The sequence below is a fragment of the Grus americana genome, chromosome 4 (assembly GCF_028858705.1).
Source record: "Grus americana isolate bGruAme1 chromosome 4, bGruAme1.mat, whole genome shotgun sequence".
Classification (NCBI taxonomy): domain Eukaryota; kingdom Metazoa; phylum Chordata; class Aves; order Gruiformes; family Gruidae; genus Grus; species Grus americana.
This window is the reverse complement of record NC_072855.1, coordinates 30501514-30518213: the sequence shown is the minus strand read 5'-3', so window position 1 is coordinate 30518213 and position 16700 is coordinate 30501514. Positions and strand designations below refer to the sequence as shown.

Genomic DNA, 16700 nt, shown 5'->3' with positions numbered 1-16700 from the left:
GTCCCAAGACAGGGTCGTTTGTGTTCCACGGTGAACCGAGGCTACGGAAGCGTCGATGGAGAGAGGGTGGCGACAGCAAAGCGAGGCACAACGTTTTGTGCCAAGTAATTGCTCGTGTGTTGCAAATACACAGCTCAATTTTGAAAAATTGCACGAAATGGAACTAGAAGGTGTAATAAATTGTTTTAATTAGATAATTCATAAGATATAATTCAGTATATAAAAGTTCTCATATACAAAATAATATATGTACATAAGTAGAAAACACACTGAAACACCAGCATCCATATGCTGTATCATGCAATCTGATCATTCACTCCAGTATCATGAAAAGAACCAAAATATTCAATAGTTAAGTGCAAAACCCCTCTGTGCTGAGTGCCATCATCTCCCCAGTAAAGAATTCCTTTGCAATGCTTGTCAGGTACCAGTTGCTGTGTGTTCTCTGCCTTGGCAGTTCGTTACATCTACTCTGACAGGCTGTTTAAAAACCACTGTAGTCCTCGTTACAGTCATCCAGCGTAACTGCCCCCTCTAACACACAACAGATTCCAATAACCCGCTATAAGGACAACAGAATCATAACCAAGAATGTTAATTTTCTTGAAATTCTCTCCTACTGTCTCTCTAGACAGAGAACCTTCCATGATCTTCCCAGTTTAGGAATAAACAAGGAGTTTTCATCAATGAGCGAATCCACTTTGGTGCAGAAGAGATAATGCAGAGAATAGGCCTGTTTATCTCCACTGCTGAGTATGAGTCATTCCTCCACCGCAGCCTTCTCCACCGGTTTTTGTGCTTGCATTTATAAAGCAGTGGCTGGTTTTAATTATCAACAGGGAAGCACAGAAAGACAATACACAATCTGCCTCCCTCTGAAGTGATCCAAAGAAAAGAGAGTAGGAAAAAATGTGCTTAAATGTTAGACAAGGCATGAAATACAGTAGTTCAAATGATTCCCTGCACCCTCCCTTCACTAAGGAGTTTTCACATATATGTATTTGGGCTTGCTGCACAACAGCAAGTGTTTTAGGCATAATTATAAAACAGAAAAAAGCTAATTAGCATCTCTTCAGTTTGAACTGAGGTCTTCAGTAAACCTTTGTTTAGCTTCTATGATACGCAGAGACCTTACATTTCCCTATGTAACTTGTTAACATGGATGAGATTATCATTATGAGCTTTTAAGGTAGAATTAAAGAAAATGTGAGATTTTACCTTGGCTTTAATAAACCGTAAATCTCTTATTCCCTTATAGAAAACACTTCCCAGTTTGCATTAAAGATACTTTAGAAGAAATATTCTAAAAAACAAAGGGTATAAATGCTTTTCGATGCTTTGGGTAGGAGCTGAAGTTTTTCTGATAGAACTCATGACACAAAACAGCAGCCAGTGCCTGGTTAAAAAGAACATACATCACTACACACCACCACGTCACATTGTGAAATCCAAGCACGATGGCCATAGATACATATATGAGGAGCTCTGCAAAATAATGAGGGCAAGAAACTCTCTCAAACCAGTCTCCGAAAGGTACACTGTGGCTCAGACTTATGACCTTTCCTGCAAGCAAATGGAAAGAAATTAGTTGAGAACAATGTGCATTAAACAAACTTTTATCTTATACTCACAATTACAGAGCAACATGCTCATTAAAATTATCATCTCATCATCCACCTCCATCTGATCTGGCAGCTTTGCACTTCTTAATGAAATAAGATGCCACCTCTGGCTGTTTGCGCAAATCGAGTAAGGAAACCTATTTTTGGCCGGCATGGAGACAGAAGCGAGGTCCCCAAGGAGTGGCACAAGTCCTAAGCATTAGCATGTATCTGCCCTTAGGATACTAGAAGCTAGACTTTCATTTTAAGTTCTATAAAACTATACATACAGACACAGACACACCCACCGCATATTCAGCCATCCAATCTCCTTTCCAAACAGCCCCATTTAATCTACTGAAAGTTTTACAGGAACTAAAAAATACTCGTGTTAAGGTATTAGAAGCTACTGAAGCCTATTGAAACAACCAGGAAAAAATTACTAAATGGTCGGCAGAAATGAAACATCTTACCCGATTTACTTTTTCTAAGATTCGCTAGAATCACAAGACATTTGTGTTGGTGAAGAGAGGCCCAAATGTACATCGTAACTCCTACAATGTGATACCAGCAGATCTGCACAGAAAGCTCTTTTCCTGAATGAAATACATTTTGTTAATATACAGCCAGGAAATACCTTCCCAAGCATCATCCCAAAACATAGTATGCATTTTTTTAAACGTTACTGTCTTACAAATTTCTAGTAGTGAGCCTCTAATCCCTTAAAAGATGCTTTTAAATCCTGCATCATTTAAGTGCTTGGCTGGTAGCTCATATCCCTTAACCACTCTATACTAAAAATATCTAGTTTTTAATCCAGGAGCTTGAGGTATAGCATGATGTACAACTGATACATAACTGATAGTCTAAGACCTCGATATTCAACACTGTTTGTAATCCTTATCATCCTAATTAAAGATGTTGTCATGGCTCAGGTCAACACATAAGTACACAGTTGTTTGTCTTGTTCACAATGAGATACATATGTACATACATACACCTACACACACGCACAGTCTGAACCATTTAGGCCTTCAAAATATGTTAACTGTATTAAGGATGATTGCCAATGTACAAGCCAATACACCATCTCTAAGAATCTACAAGATGTGAGAAGTAGAAGACAGGTCCAGGAAGAAAAAAGTTTTATCTACACATAGGAGATCTGAAGGTTCTTTTTTAAAAATCACTGCATTAAACTAGAGCGGATGTGGTTGGAAGTGGTTAAAAACTTCACTGAAGTTACATGCTTGGTAATCACGCTTTACAAAAATTAGTCATAGAAGTGTTACAACCAGCTTATGGTTCATCTGTGCAGGGGAACAGCAGCTCAGTTGTGAGACTCAGTAGAATGTGTTGGCAGAAACAAGTCATATAATTCAAATTTCTGCTGTATTAACAGAGACATTACAGTACCAAGGGAAAGAAGAGACTGACTGGATGTTGTCTACCTGGACTTTAGTAAAGCCTTTGACACTGTTTCCCACAACATTCTCCTGAAGAAACCGGCTGCTCATGGCTTTGACAGGCGTATGCTTCGCTGGGTAAAAAACTGGCTGGATGGCTACACCCAAAGAATTGTGGTGAACGGAGTTAAATCCAGTTGGCGTCCAGTCACAAGCGGTGTTCCCCAGGGCTCAGTACTGGGGCCAGTGCTCTTTAACATCTTTATCAATGACAAGGGGATCAAGTGCACCCTCAGTCAGTTTGCAGACAACACCAAGTTCAGCGGGAGTATTGATCTGCTTGAGGGTAGGAAGGCTCTACAGAGGGATCTGGACAGGCTGGATCGATGGGCCAAGGCCAACTGTATGAGGTTCAACAAGGCCAAGCGCTGGGTCCTGCACCTGGGTCACAACAACCCCAGGCAACGCTACAGGCTTGGGGAAGAGTGGCTGGAAAGCTGCCTGGCGGAAAAGGACCTGGGTGTGCTGGTCGACACCCAGCTGAATATGAGCCAGCAGTGTGCCCAGGTGGCCACGAAGGCCAACAGCATCCTGGCTTGTATCAGAAATAGTGTGGCCAGCAGGAGTAGGGGAGTGATCGTGCCCCTGTACTCGGCACTGGTGAGGCCGCACCTCGAGTGCTGTGTTCAGTTTTGGGCCCCTCACTACCAGAAAGACATTGAGGTGCTGGAGCGTGTCCAGAGAAGGGCAACGAAGCTGGCGAAGGGTCTAGAGCACAAGTCTTATGAGGAGCAGCTGAGGGAACTGCGGTTGTTTAGCCTGGAGAAAAGGAGGCTAAGGGGAGACCTTATCGCTCTCTACAACTACCTGAAAGGAGGCTGTAGTGAGGTGTGTGTTAGTCTCTTCTCCCAAGTAACAAGTGATAGGACAAGAGGAAATGGCCTCAAGTTGCACCAGGGAGATTTAGATTGGATATTAAGAAAAATTTCTTCACTGAAAGGGTTGTCAGTCATTGGAACAGGCTGGGCAGGGAAGTGGTTGAATCACCATCCCTGGAGGTATTTAATAGATGTGTAGATGTGGTGCTTAGGGACATGGTTTAGTGGTGGAATTGGCAGTGCTAGGTTAACAGTTGGACTTGATGATCTTAAAGGTCTTTTCCAACAAAAACGATTCTATGATTCTATGACTGATGCAAGGCAGAGCAGTCACGAGTTCTCAATGGAAAACAAAGGAGGTGGCCAAGACAGCCTTGCAGACTCACCTTACAGGAAAGCTTAAGGCAAAAACCAAACTCCAGTTTAAGAAGTGAAGTTGCATAGTGGCATTTGAGAACTGGTACCTGTTACTGTCCTTCATAAAGCATATGTATCTCAATGCAAAACTGATCGGTAAAGTATCTATGCGAGATGTCTTTCAGGAAATAACAGCGATGGTTAACATCAAGGTGTGTGTCAGTCTCTGTGTGTCTGTGTACAATGCTGGTTGATTATGTGATATACTAAAACATCGTTACTTTGAACTACGCCAGTAAGTATTTTTACGTCTCATCAGTTAACACACTTCTCACACAAACAGCCCTCTATGAAACCATTTGCCACGATGGAAACAAATGGGTGCAAAACCACATCTTTGGTAATAACTAAGCAGGTGCTTACCATTCCTGACGTTAGTAGGCACTTGACATAGTACAGTTGAGCCAATGGTAATGTAGTAAGCAAGTCCAAAGCAATACTGCACGATATGAATGACGCCGTTGGAAAAGACACTGGTCCAAAGGCATTCTGCAAGTCTTCGACAGCTATGCAGCCAAAGCAGCAGAAGAACCAGGAGCGCAGAGAAGTGCTCACTATCTGCTGGCAGATAAAAAAATAGCAACTTTGAGACAGATGGGAACAATTTAACCCCAACAGTGCTTCAAAAAGGCTATTTTTTCCCCACAGCAAAATTTTACCCTCATTTTAAATTAACTGAGCACTGGAGAAAATACCTGTACATGTGAGGCACTGCTGACCACAGCAAGATTACTTGTAGAAGGTGCTAATGGCCCTTTCCGCTAAAAGGACTGCTGAAAGCCATCATATCTGTAAATCAGAATGATTTCTACCTTGAATGACAAAAGGACTTGGTATTCCAGGAAATTTGCTTGGAGCCTAGTTTAAAAGCAGCTGATGAAGTAGCACTTGAAGAATACAAATTCAGCACAGGATGGCAGTGCAGCTTTCTAATATTTATATGGCTGCATCATAATAGCTGGAATACTTGCCTGTGTCCTCACTCTGAGAATCTCTGCCAAGAACACGGTGCACATACTGAATGCATGATGGGAGTGACCCTCCGAGGAACTCAGCTCGGAAAAGCCAGATCAGCAGAAAGCCATTCCAGAGCACAGAAACCACATAAAAGTGAGTAAACCACCTGTGGGAACAGAAAGGGTCTTCATTAATGTTGTCATCATTCCTTAGTTGGAAATGTAACTGCAGGACATGCTTGCTTGATGGTACATTCCCTTTTGGTCCCCACATCAATAAGTGGAGAACTTGGGACTTGGGAAGAAATTCTTTACTGTTAGAGTGGTGAGGCACTGGAACAGGTTGCCCAGAGAAGCTGTGGATGCCCCATCCCTGGAAGTGTTCAAGGCCAGGCTGGATGGGGCTTTGGGCAACCTGGTCTAGTGGAGGGTGTCCCTGCCCATGGCAGGGGGGTTGGAACTAGATGGGCTTTGAGGTCCCTTCCAACCCAAACCATTCTATGATTCTATGACTCCAGTGGTACCAAGCATGAATAACCCTAACGCCTTCTTCCCCCAGAGAAATGCTGCCTGGAATAACCTCTAACTTAGCTTACCTTACTAATCATTGCTGCACTAAAGAGGAGAAAGAGTAAACCACACATTGCAAAGGTATTCCTCAATGCTTACAACTAATCATGGTGTGCACAACTTTTTCTTTATAATTTACAGGGGTACAACACTCTTGCGTAGCGAAACCAAATAAAGGGACCCCCTCCCAAAGCAGCTTGGGCATCTCAACAGCAACAGAGAGGCCAAGCCGGAACTACAGAGGTAGCGAGCATCCCTGCATGCTCCAGAGCACCTTGCCCATTAGTTTGGTAGCCCCTTCAGACAATCACTTCTCCTCCTTGGTTCCATCTCCTACCAAGCAGAGACAGAACCATTTGCTCTGCTAATTTGCAACAGCAGAAGTAAAATTTAGCCCCTCTCCCTTATTTTCTGCATAGAAGACAAACAGAACTTGTATATTGATAAAAACTCATTGCCACCTCCGAGTTTCAAGCTCCTTCCCCACTGTCCTGTTACTCAGTAGACTTCTGTCTCATCACTTGCCAGAGAACTTTCTCCACACGCGTTGCTTTTTGCTACCAGCACACAAACAAGCCCTGCCAGCTTAGCAGAGACATGCCCTGCGAGCTTCTAGTAATCCCAGTTACACTGGTGATGTACCTGACCTACAGAGCGATCCAGCATTGCAGTAAGTACATGTGTCATCCTTCAAGGAGAGGAATGTTCACTATTTGCCAAACCGACCCAAAACAAATCATAACATTTGACAAGATGGAACAGGAAAGTTAAAAACAAGCCCAGGCTAGTGAAAATACAATGCTTGTTTGGAAACAAGACACGGATGAATGGAAATAGAAAATGCCTCAACGGCTACCTTTAGGATCTTCTCTATTCTTTCAGCTAGCAGGGTTACAGGTTTACTACTTGAGTAACAGAATCGCTTTGTAGATGCTGACAGCTCAAGACCAATTCCCTGACAAAGCCACGTTCTTCAGACACCATCCGCCCTAAGACCAGGTGATGGGAAACTTCTGTTGGAGAAAGGTCAACTTGAACGAGAACCTACCTTAAGAATGTGGCACTTTGCAGTATGCTGCAATTAACACAAAGCCTTTACAAGCCCTTATATTTGCAGAGGGTACCACAGAGCTTAAACACATCCCTGGGTATTTTCTGTAACCAGAAGTCTGATGGCCAAGATACTACAGTACAACCTTTCCATGAATAACATGCTGTGTCACAAAACTTTGTTTCAACATTTGGTTTCAAAGCTACATATATACAATGCATCAGTGATAACAAGATTGCTACATTGGGGGCGAGTGAATCTTTGGGTTAAGTAGCCTCCCAGTCCTATCCTGCTGGCGTTGCAAGATCCTGTCATGCCTGTGTTCAAGTCAAAGCCTAGTTCTAGTCATGAATCTTGATTGACCAAAATCCTAGTAACATATAGAAAGCCATATTTTCCCCCCCTCTCTTTTCCCTCTTTTATCCTATTAAACATCTATTAAGAGATGCGTTTGGGTAACACAGCGGTTCTTTTGCCTTATTAGAAACTTCACACAGGGTCCAGATCGTTAAGTTAACATGCTGTTATTAGTGTCCCAAGTCTCTTTTGTAAAAATCAATCTCAAAGGAAGAAAATGACAGCTAAGAATCGGTTTAAGGCGGTAAACCCGCACTATATTTGCACAGTCACAGTTACACTCAGGAATCCATATTCCCAGGTCCCTGACCTGTGTTTTCCAGGAAGGTTTGTTTTGCAGATGCTGCATGGGACTGGGGTGCCAGGGATTAGGCTTTCGTTCCAATTTGGAACATAGGGACTCTATGATCCCAGTCTCTAAGCTCCGCGGTTCCACATCTGTAAAAACACAGTAACACTTCTGCAAAAACACCTGAGCCGAACTCTATATAAATACGCAATTCTATTGACGTATGCTATTTATTTTCTGCATCTTCAGCTGAATTAACTGAAACGCACATATAGCTATTCCTACGCTGCTGTGACGTAAGGCACGCAGCACTCAAGGAAGAGAACTGGCGGCCGGAGGCTGCCCCGCACGGAGGAGCGCAGCCCGCCGAGCCGCCCCCTCACCTCTTGGGCACCTGGAGGAGGCGCAGCCAGGCCGGGCGCTGCCCGCAGCCGCGCTTCGTCTTCCCGTAGCGGATGAGATCCTGGAAGAGGCCGGAGACGACGCCGGAAAAGCCGTCGCCGTGGCCAGGCCGCCGCACCGGAGCCCGCCGCAGCAGCAGCAGCAGCAGCAGCAGCGCCGCCAGGAAGGCGGCTGCCAGCAAGGCCCAGGCGGCGACCAGCACCCCCGGCATGGCCGGCCCCGGCCCGGCCTGCCCCGCTCCCCTCCCCTCCGCTCCGCCCACCGCCGCGGAGGGCGGCCGGGGCCCGGTGGCGGCGCTTCCTCTTCCGCTTCCTCCTCTTCTTCCAGCTGTTGGGAAAAGCGCCCGCTCGTCCGGGGCGCGGGTGAGCCGCGGGGGACCGGCAGCAGCCGGGCGATGCGGGAGTCGCGGTCGCTGCGCTCCGTCCCTGCAGCGGGCGCCCAAAACGGCGCTGGGCGGGGGAACCTGCGTTTGTAACGTTGCCTTGTGCGTCTTGCCACGTTTGCGCTGTCACCGTCGTGTCTTTTCGTTTAGACCCGGAGGCGGCAGGGAAGCTGCGGCAGGTTTAACGGCGCCGCGGGGAGACAAACCCGCTGGTTACGCCGTGGTCTCCTCCGGTAAGCCAGAAACAGCTCCCCTGCAGCTGCCGTAATCGCACCGAGTTCCCTTTTCGGGGCTCGTCTCAGTTGCGTGCTTACCCGTCAGCTGTCTCCTTTGCGTTACATGTCTGCGGGATCCCATATTCAGAATTTTGACAGGTTTTGTCATGACAAGAAGGGAAAGCCTTTCTTTGCCTTCCTTTTGCCCTCAGAAATCAAGGAGCCAAACCAGCCTGGCACCAAAGGGAGACGGTTCCCTCTGCCCCCCGCCCCCCCCAGTGAAACATGCCCTGCCCGCCTCCCTCTTGCGTGCATGCAGGGATGTGGGACAAGCCTTCCCTTCCTAAGAGACACACGAGTGTTTTCTTGACAGGCATTCAGGTGTTGGCTTATCTGGCCAAGTAGCACTGAGTCAATTATCTGACTCACTGCCTCCGAGAAGAGACTGAAAGATATTTCAAATTTTTTCATAATATATATAAGAAAAGTAATGATGTTTAGTGTGGGCAGTTATGCTACTATTTATTAATGATTTAGAGTAAAATAAGACTCTAAGCATTCTCAGGGGAAAAATAGTTGGACTACATTAAGTCTTTAAATACAAAACAACCTAATTTTATTAGTTTTTGGTGCTGCTTCAAACCATCCTGAAATCAATAGATGAAGAGAAGAAAGCAATGGCCACCACCTTGCAGCTCACTGAGATTCAGGCCTGAACTACACACAGGTTTTTGACTTCACGAGGAACTTCTGTTGATATGGATGTGCTTCCACAACGCCCGGTGTGGCTGCCTTTATAGTGGTACCTCCCATGGTATCTTTAAAGGTATTGCTGACTTTTTCTCATTAGGGATGGAATTATGTCATAAGCATTGTATTTGTATCCCAACCAGGTACCAAACACATATAATATTTTTACTTTTTTTTTTTTTTGTAGATCAGGCTTGATTGAAAGAAAATTTTAAAATTTTACGAATATACTTTCCTAAACAGAGGTATAAACCCTGCCTAAATTATTTTGACATTTATGACTGTTAATCTATCCTATCAGTGAATCCTGAAAGCAGCACACGCTCAACTGAAGCACTCATGACATAAATAATATTGCTTTGGGAAAAAATCATGTGAGTTCACATTTCCTGCTAAAGCATAGGTTGGTAGTGCTCCAGATATATCTGCATAATGTGTTATAATAAATACTTTAATGTCAATATCATTTATGTCAAGGTTTGGAGCTCAGTCTAATTTTCTTGTCAATTCAGTTTAACTGATGACTAAATCTGGTTTGGAGATTTCATGGCTAATTGTTTGGGGTACTTAGCAGGAGATGAAGATGCCAGGCAGGTGGCTGGATGTTTTGGGGGACTGGGAGGGAGGAGCAGGTGACGTGCAGGGAATCCCACAGCTGCTGAGGGCAGGGGGAAGGAGAGCATGCCCCGGGCAGTGCTGGGGAGAAGGCAGGGGTGTTGCCATCCCTACTCCCCAACCTCATGCCCCGGGCAGATCAGGCATCAGCTGCTCTGCTGTGGCTGCCCTTGTCCCAGGAAGCATGCGGGCAGCTGCTTATTTCTTCATCCCACACGGCCACATTTCGAAAGTGCTGCTGTGGTGACAGGTTTGGGCAGAGCAGGCCGTGTGCAAGCAGGGAACAGTCGTGCTTTGCAAGCAGCGACGGCACGGGAGCTCCCTGCGACAGCCTGCAGGTCACAGCAGCCATGTGCTTCTGCAGGTCCTGACTCAAGGCACCACCTCTTCTTGTGCTGCACGTTCCTACAGCTGGGGGTTGTCTGCTCTTGCAGCATGTCTCTCTGAAGGATGGCAGATGTACCTCTCTCTTTTCAGCCTCAGGTCCTCTCTGAAACATGAAGGAGATGCATTGCAGCTTTGTCTCTGCAGGCTCGTCCTTTTATGGCTTTCACAAGACAGATAAGGCAAGGGGGAGCAACGGTCTGGCCCATAAAAAGAGTCCTTCCTTTGTCTGAACAGCAAACTTTTAAAACTTAGAATAGCTTTGCTCCGCAGTTTTGGTGGTCAGTGCAGATGCCATTTTCATGAAATCATGGTCTGAAGACTCCTGGCTGGGTGTATGGCGTGGCTCTGCAGCATACTGAGCAGGTCCTTGGCTTCCACTGCACCCAAGTTACATTTTTCTGTGCAGTTTGGGCTTAGGGGGTGTTTGTAAAGCAAAGGAGAGTGGAGGCCAGAAGCATGCTGCTGGGGGATGGAGCTGATGACTGGGAGAAGGACTCCAGCAGGAATCACACACACCCAAAGACACGCAGTGCATCGTGCTGTGTTTGCCTTTAGGGTGACAGGTACTAAATTTTTGGCACTTCAGTCATGCCCTAAATTTAACGCTGAGCCTCAGAGGTACAGCTCTCATGGAGGTCAGTGAGCTAGCAAATGTTTAATATCAAATACTCTTCCATCAATTAACCTTTGTTTAAGGAACAGACAACAGGAATCCTCTGTGCATGGGTCTGTAGTGCATGGTAGGATCAAGGCACTAATTCTGCATGGCACCCTGTGTCACCAGCCATGATGTATCGCTGACAATGTTACTAGCAGCAAAGCCGGGCAAAGAGGGATTTAGTAGGCATGAGCCAAGACTTGCTCTGCACTCTACTGGGATATATACGTGGGGGGGGAGAGAAATTAGTGTCCGAGGAAAACTCCGGCTGTGTAACAGACACAACAGGTCCTTTTTAATATCTTACTCCTTGGCTCCAGCACTGCTACCACCTGGGGTTTCCTATGGGGCAAGTAAGAGCCACAGCATGAATGCCACGCCTGCAGACCAACCCATGGTAGCAACCATGTGCAACATCTTATGGGTGAGGAAAGCACCGAGGTCCACAATGTTTTGGTAAACACATGCTCAAAAATTACTTCAACCTGGTATGAAAGAGCTACAGAGTCCACCCATCAGCAACACCCCCTCCAAGCTCCATAGCGTCCCTGCAAGTTATCATCACCACTTTAACTATCAGAGTGAACCATACATTGTAGGTGGCAGATTTAATGGTGAGAGAAAGACGATATTTATGCACCAATCCTTCCTTTGCTTGTGGATGCTCGTTCTTTTCCCACTATAATGCAGAGCAGTTTTAAATCACATGGGCAGATACATGCTAGACTTCAGGTGGGTCATTCAGCAAAGCTGGTGATCAGCAGAGGGCTGTGCACTTGCATCCCTGAGGCTTTCTTGGCCACGCAGTCTGTGCTTCCTGGACGCCGAAGGCACCCCCAGCTGCCAGCTGGCTCCAGCCACAGCTGGTGCTACAGCAGCACAGGGAAGCAGGATCTGACCTCCAGATGTGGTCAGTTTGTCGGCTATTTCCTCAGAGTTCAGATAATTGGAGGAAGAAGGGAAGGAATACAGCTGTGAGGATGGGAAATGGTTTGAAGGGGAGAGGAATCAGCAGTTGGTCATCTTAAATATACCTTCTATATTTGTATTTGTAAGTTATGTTGAGGAGAAGATGTAAGTTGTACGCTACTACTTCTCATAATTGTGTATATTTTTTGCACAGCAGTAAGACCTCTCCTCTCTAGGAATTTTTTCCCCAGTGCTGTACATCTGTGGCACATTATATCACTCATGTGCGGTGACGATTTTCCCTTTTTTTTAGGCGAATAGTTTCCTCTAGGTGGCACCAGCACTCTTCGGTTCCCCCGAAGCCCGCTCGTCCTGAGCCGGGATCCGGCTCCTGCTGCCCGGGAGGTCCCCGAGCATCCTTCGAGCTGCATCCTTCGAGCTGCATCCTTCGAGCTGCATCCTTCCACCAGCAGCCCTGCGGGGCTCTCACCTCGCAGTCCCTCCTGGCGTTAGGTGTTTGTAGCAGTTGATGTACTGTTAGCATTTGTAGGCTTTGTAATTTGACAATTGCAAACGTTTGTGGTTGCGTGTTAGCTTTCCGTGGCAAATATTTGTTCTCAGCTCTGTGACACATTCCATCTTGATGGGTAGAGTTCAACAGACCTAATTTTACCCATCTAAAAATTAGGTATCTAGCTGAAACTAGTTAGGTGGGTTCCCCATATAACTGATGGACACAGGTACCCCCAGAGTGCCAGGTTTTTTCTTCCTAGATACAGATGTCTCAGCTGTTGAGCTGAATTTTCCTCCCTGGTGAAGATCCTCCTGATGGAAAGAGAATCTTAAAAGATCCAGAATAAAAATGGGTATAAATTATTTATGGTCCTGGATCGAGAGTTGGTTTGATGAGCGTCATGCAAAGAGGCTTTCGCTGAGTTAAAAAAAAAAAAGCACTTTTTCATAAAGGCCTGGGTCACACAAGAAAGTTATCTGTAAATGTAACTGCTTTGTGTTTCCTGCCTGTTAAAGGAGACCAGCCGGGACAGTTTATAGGCTGCTGTGAGACATCACTTATAACAAAACTTGTTCATCAAGCAGAACGGAGAGAGAGCCTGAAAAGGTGCTGTGCAAGAAATGGAAAGGAGAGTCAAGGCTTGGCTGAACTGTATAGAAAATGCTGGAGTGAACAGACGAGAGATCATGTTTATGGACCACGAAGCTAGACTTGTGTGGGCCACTGGACCATAATGTCTGATAGTGCTTTGTGAAACGCCTGTAAAGGCAGGAGAGCAAAAGTCTGCTTCGGAGGTTTCCAACACAGACCATCATATTATTCAAAGGAATTTATCTGCATGAGGGACAAAAATCAGCATTGCTTCCTGGCCAGACCAGAGCAGATTTCACAGCAAGTCTGGGTGACTTAATAGACTCACCAGCTCTGATTTTATGTGGTGATTTTGCTTTATTTTTTTAATTTACAAGAGAGAATAGGGAAATTATTGAGTTACTTGGATACTTTTTGCTGCTTGATTTGTTCATATTTTTTTTCCAAAGAAGATTTTAATTTGCTCACCAAGCCCAAAAAGCTTTCTGAGTAAAATAACTACAGGTGAGTGTCTTGGTGATCTCTGTGAGACAGGATTCCATGTGAATTTAGGATAAGGGCAACCTTGAAAGTACAAATAGAGGCCACTTACCTTTATGAACATGCTTAAAGCCAATATGGGTGAGGACCCTAAAATCTAGATGGTCAGTTATGGGACATGATAATCAATGTTAGTTGAGTTGGTCGGTACCAGTGGGTCTAGGAACTTTAATTAGCAAAGCATTCCTTGATTCAGCTAATTAGCATAATGGGGTAAAGTCACACACTACTGTGATTTGTGGGAAAACAAACCAAAAAAGCCAACAGATTGCTACATTTTGAAGGTTAAAATAGTAGCCTGTGCTCTGCTGGTTTTAATCATTGGAAGATAATACCGAGATACTGGGGCCAAGAAAACATAAATCACAGAGCACAAAAAAAGTGTCCTTAGAGATGTGAGAAACTTGCACTGAAACACACTTCCCACCATTCAAGGATCACTACGTGCCCTTGGCTTTCAAATTAGAAAATGTGAATGTTTCCACTAGCTGACAGAAAGCAGGAATTTCTCTCTGATAAGACAAGAGCTCCTGTGTAGGATTGGTGCCGTGCTCCTGGGATAAACACTGTTATGTTTGCATAGCATTTAATGCATAATTCATACACATGAATCCATAGTCTTTAAGGTGTGACTTCTACATCTCTTAGAGCCATGATACTAATATATATGATTTATTCACTATTCAGCTATATTATTTGCTGAGTTGTCACTGATCACAGCTAGCAAGTATCTTGCCAACAGAGTCGACTTGGAATCTGAGGCAGTCTGGAGTTTCACCCTGGGAATAAAAGCAGTTTTATTCCAGCTTGTATGTTCGTGGGCTGGTCAGATGCTGTGAAGGCTAAGTCTGGGCAAGTTGTTGTTTGCTATGTGAACCTACATTTGGATTTTTAAAAAACTATCATTATCTAAGGAAGTTTGTAAGGGATAAAACTACCTAAAGCTCATAATTATCATTTGAATCATTTTGATGTGCAGAATAGCTTAATGAGAAATAAATACATCTTTAGTTAAGTTATGGTTAAAATGAGAGCAGGGAAGATGACTTAAAATTCCCAGGGATGCATCATTAATACTTTCTTTGTCAAAGGGCACTGGTCCATGATACAACCCCAGGGCTTGGCAAGAGCAGAATTCAGACCCTTAATAGTAGCAAATAATTGTCTGGCTGTACCTAAATCCTCAAAGGATTTATGGAAGACATACTCACCTGTTCCTGTCTTCTGTGTATTGTTCTATGTTATTTTAGAAATATGCCAGAATGTATTTGCTTGCAAAATTATCGGGGCTTTCCTGGAATAGAGACTGCATTCAGGCACGGGTTCAAAAGTAAAGGTTTCTCCCAGAGACTCCTGTTGAAACTTTCAGACTCCAATACAAGAGCTGAGAGTTTAGGGGCACCGACTGCCTGCCAGAGGAGAAAGACCAATGCTGATAAAAGCCATGGAGGGTAGGTAGTTTTAACAGGGCTATCAGCTGAAGAGGGAAAGCTCTAAGCAAGCTTGGCAGGCAGTGAGAAAGGTAATAGCAACGTTTATAGCTCACAATTGGGAAGGGTCAAAGTTTCCTCAGGGAAACAAAGACAGTTTGTACGCTGCTTTAGGCACTCGATGGAAATGGATGGCATTAGTGTCCCTTTCCTACGCTCTCTGGGACTGTGAACGGAAAGTATTTCAACGCTGGCACCTGTTTCATAAGAATCAGCTGGGAAATAGACGGGAGTTTGAGACATAGCTGCAGTTCTCTGCGGCTGTAGAAGTTGTTCCAGGAGGATAAAAGTTGCTTCAAAACTATCTGAAGAGAAAGACTTTGCTGCACTGCATCTTGTGGACCACTCTGTGGCTCCTTTCCATTTTGAGGTTGCTTTTCATTCAGAGGGCCAGCCTGAAAGCACGGCCAAGCTCCAGAGCAGCCAAGCTGTAACGTGTGTGAGCATGACCGGCAGCTTATTTGACTTCCACAGCTTGGACAGACTCTGCAGTTGCTGTTTGACCATTCATTAGCTGAGTCATTTATAGCAGCAAGGACTGAAAACTGCCTGGTTTGGGTTTTTTCTGAAATGTGTTGTAGAATAATCTTGGCTATGACTTTGCTCTTTTTCATGTAGAACCTGTGTTCTAATTCTGAGGTATCATCTGCCATGGAGAAACAAGGAAAGAAAAAAAAAATTCCTCATGCTTTAGTGTTCCTAGATGGAGGCAGGTTCAAGATGTGACCGTGGATCTGGTCACATCTCAAATATCCATATGGCCACATTTGGAAAGAAGCGAGTCCCCATTTTGTATTGCAATGTTTGAACACAGAGAATTGTGAATGCAACTGAGTTCATTTTAGCTATCCCAGTCTATACCTGAAATCCCATACCAGGACATTTGAAGAACATCACCCACGTTTATCGTGGGCTATGAGAATGCTATTACTGAGTAGCAGAAGCACCTTCTCAGCTGGGTGTCATCCAGAGTGGGTGCCTTTCCCTTGATATGGAAGGCTAAAGAAAGTGCCTGTGTTTTTTAGAGAGACTGCCTGCTTCAACAAGGCAAACGCTAGGTTTGAAAACACCAGGCTATTGCTCTGTTCCAGAATGCAGATGTGTATTTTTTCCATATGTCGTCAGTGTTCTGCTGAGTTGTGCCATAACATGAAGACATAGGGCATAATTCATGTATCTGCTCGTACTTACTGGTGATCCTGCCTTGGGAAAGATACAGCGGCTCAATGAACCCTTACTGTCCATGACCTGTGACTAGAAAGAAATTCAGATTTTCAACTACTAAGTACAGTTAACAGCTGTAAAAACAGCTGTAGAAAATCATTTGTATTGCTGAACTTAAACATGTCACAGGGGAAATGAAAGCTGTTTATGAATATTCAAATTTTTTTTCCATTTATCCTTATTGTATAAATATCATTCTGGCAAATTAACTCTTCCTGATTAATCCAGTGCAATATCGGAAAGAAAGTTTAACATCTTTGTTTTCTTATTAATACAAGTATTCACACATTGCTATAAAGGGCAAAAAAGGTGATAGCACAGATAGCATGTAAAGTCTGTGCTAATAGTATAGGGTTTGTCCTTCAAACTGCTGAGTTGTCTTAGCAGGACTTGATCCTAAATACATCTGAGCTCAAGCTTTCAGTCTGGTGTTCAAAATGAGACAAACTAGTGCTGGCTTTGCACTATTTCCAAATGAAGGTGCAAGAGAATGTGATT

At 44.6% G+C, this 16700-nt stretch overlaps 1 protein-coding gene across 2 annotated transcripts; it reads right to left on the bottom strand.

Annotated features, from left to right (window-relative positions):
* Positions 1-171: 171 nt before the first annotated feature.
* Positions 172-8689, bottom strand: SRD5A3 (steroid 5 alpha-reductase 3). 2 transcript variants are annotated; one of them, XM_054825126.1, is made up of 5 exons: positions 7909-8689; positions 5274-5425; positions 4666-4863; positions 2075-2197; positions 172-1563 (listed from the first exon to the last, which is right to left on the bottom strand). In XM_054825126.1, exons 1-5 carry the CDS (start codon positions 8136-8138, stop codon positions 1304-1306), a joined length of 963 nt encoding a protein of 320 aa, XP_054681101.1. In that variant the 5' UTR covers positions 8139-8689; the 3' UTR covers positions 172-1303. The 2 variants fall into 2 exon arrangements, with proteins under 2 accessions (XP_054681101.1, XP_054681102.1); XM_054825127.1 differs by having other exon boundaries at positions 178-1563; positions 4666-4856; positions 5270-5425; positions 7909-8684.
* Positions 8690-16700: the final 8011 nt, after the last annotated feature.

Bases quoted from the DNA above. Each gene is read 5' to 3' on its own strand.
- SRD5A3 (XM_054825126.1), bottom strand. From the start codon at position 8,138: ATGCCGGGGGTGCTGGTCGCCGCCTGGGCCTTGCTGGCAGCCGCCTTC. The intron at 2,198-4,665 runs GTAAGCACCTGC...TATTTCATTCAG, and splicing joins GCCTACTAACGTCAGGAATG to GAAAAGAGCTTTCTGTGCAG. The intron at 1,564-2,074 runs GTAAGATGTTTC...ATTTGCTTGCAG, and splicing joins TCTTAGAAAAAGTAAATCGG to GAAAGGTCATAAGTCTGAGC.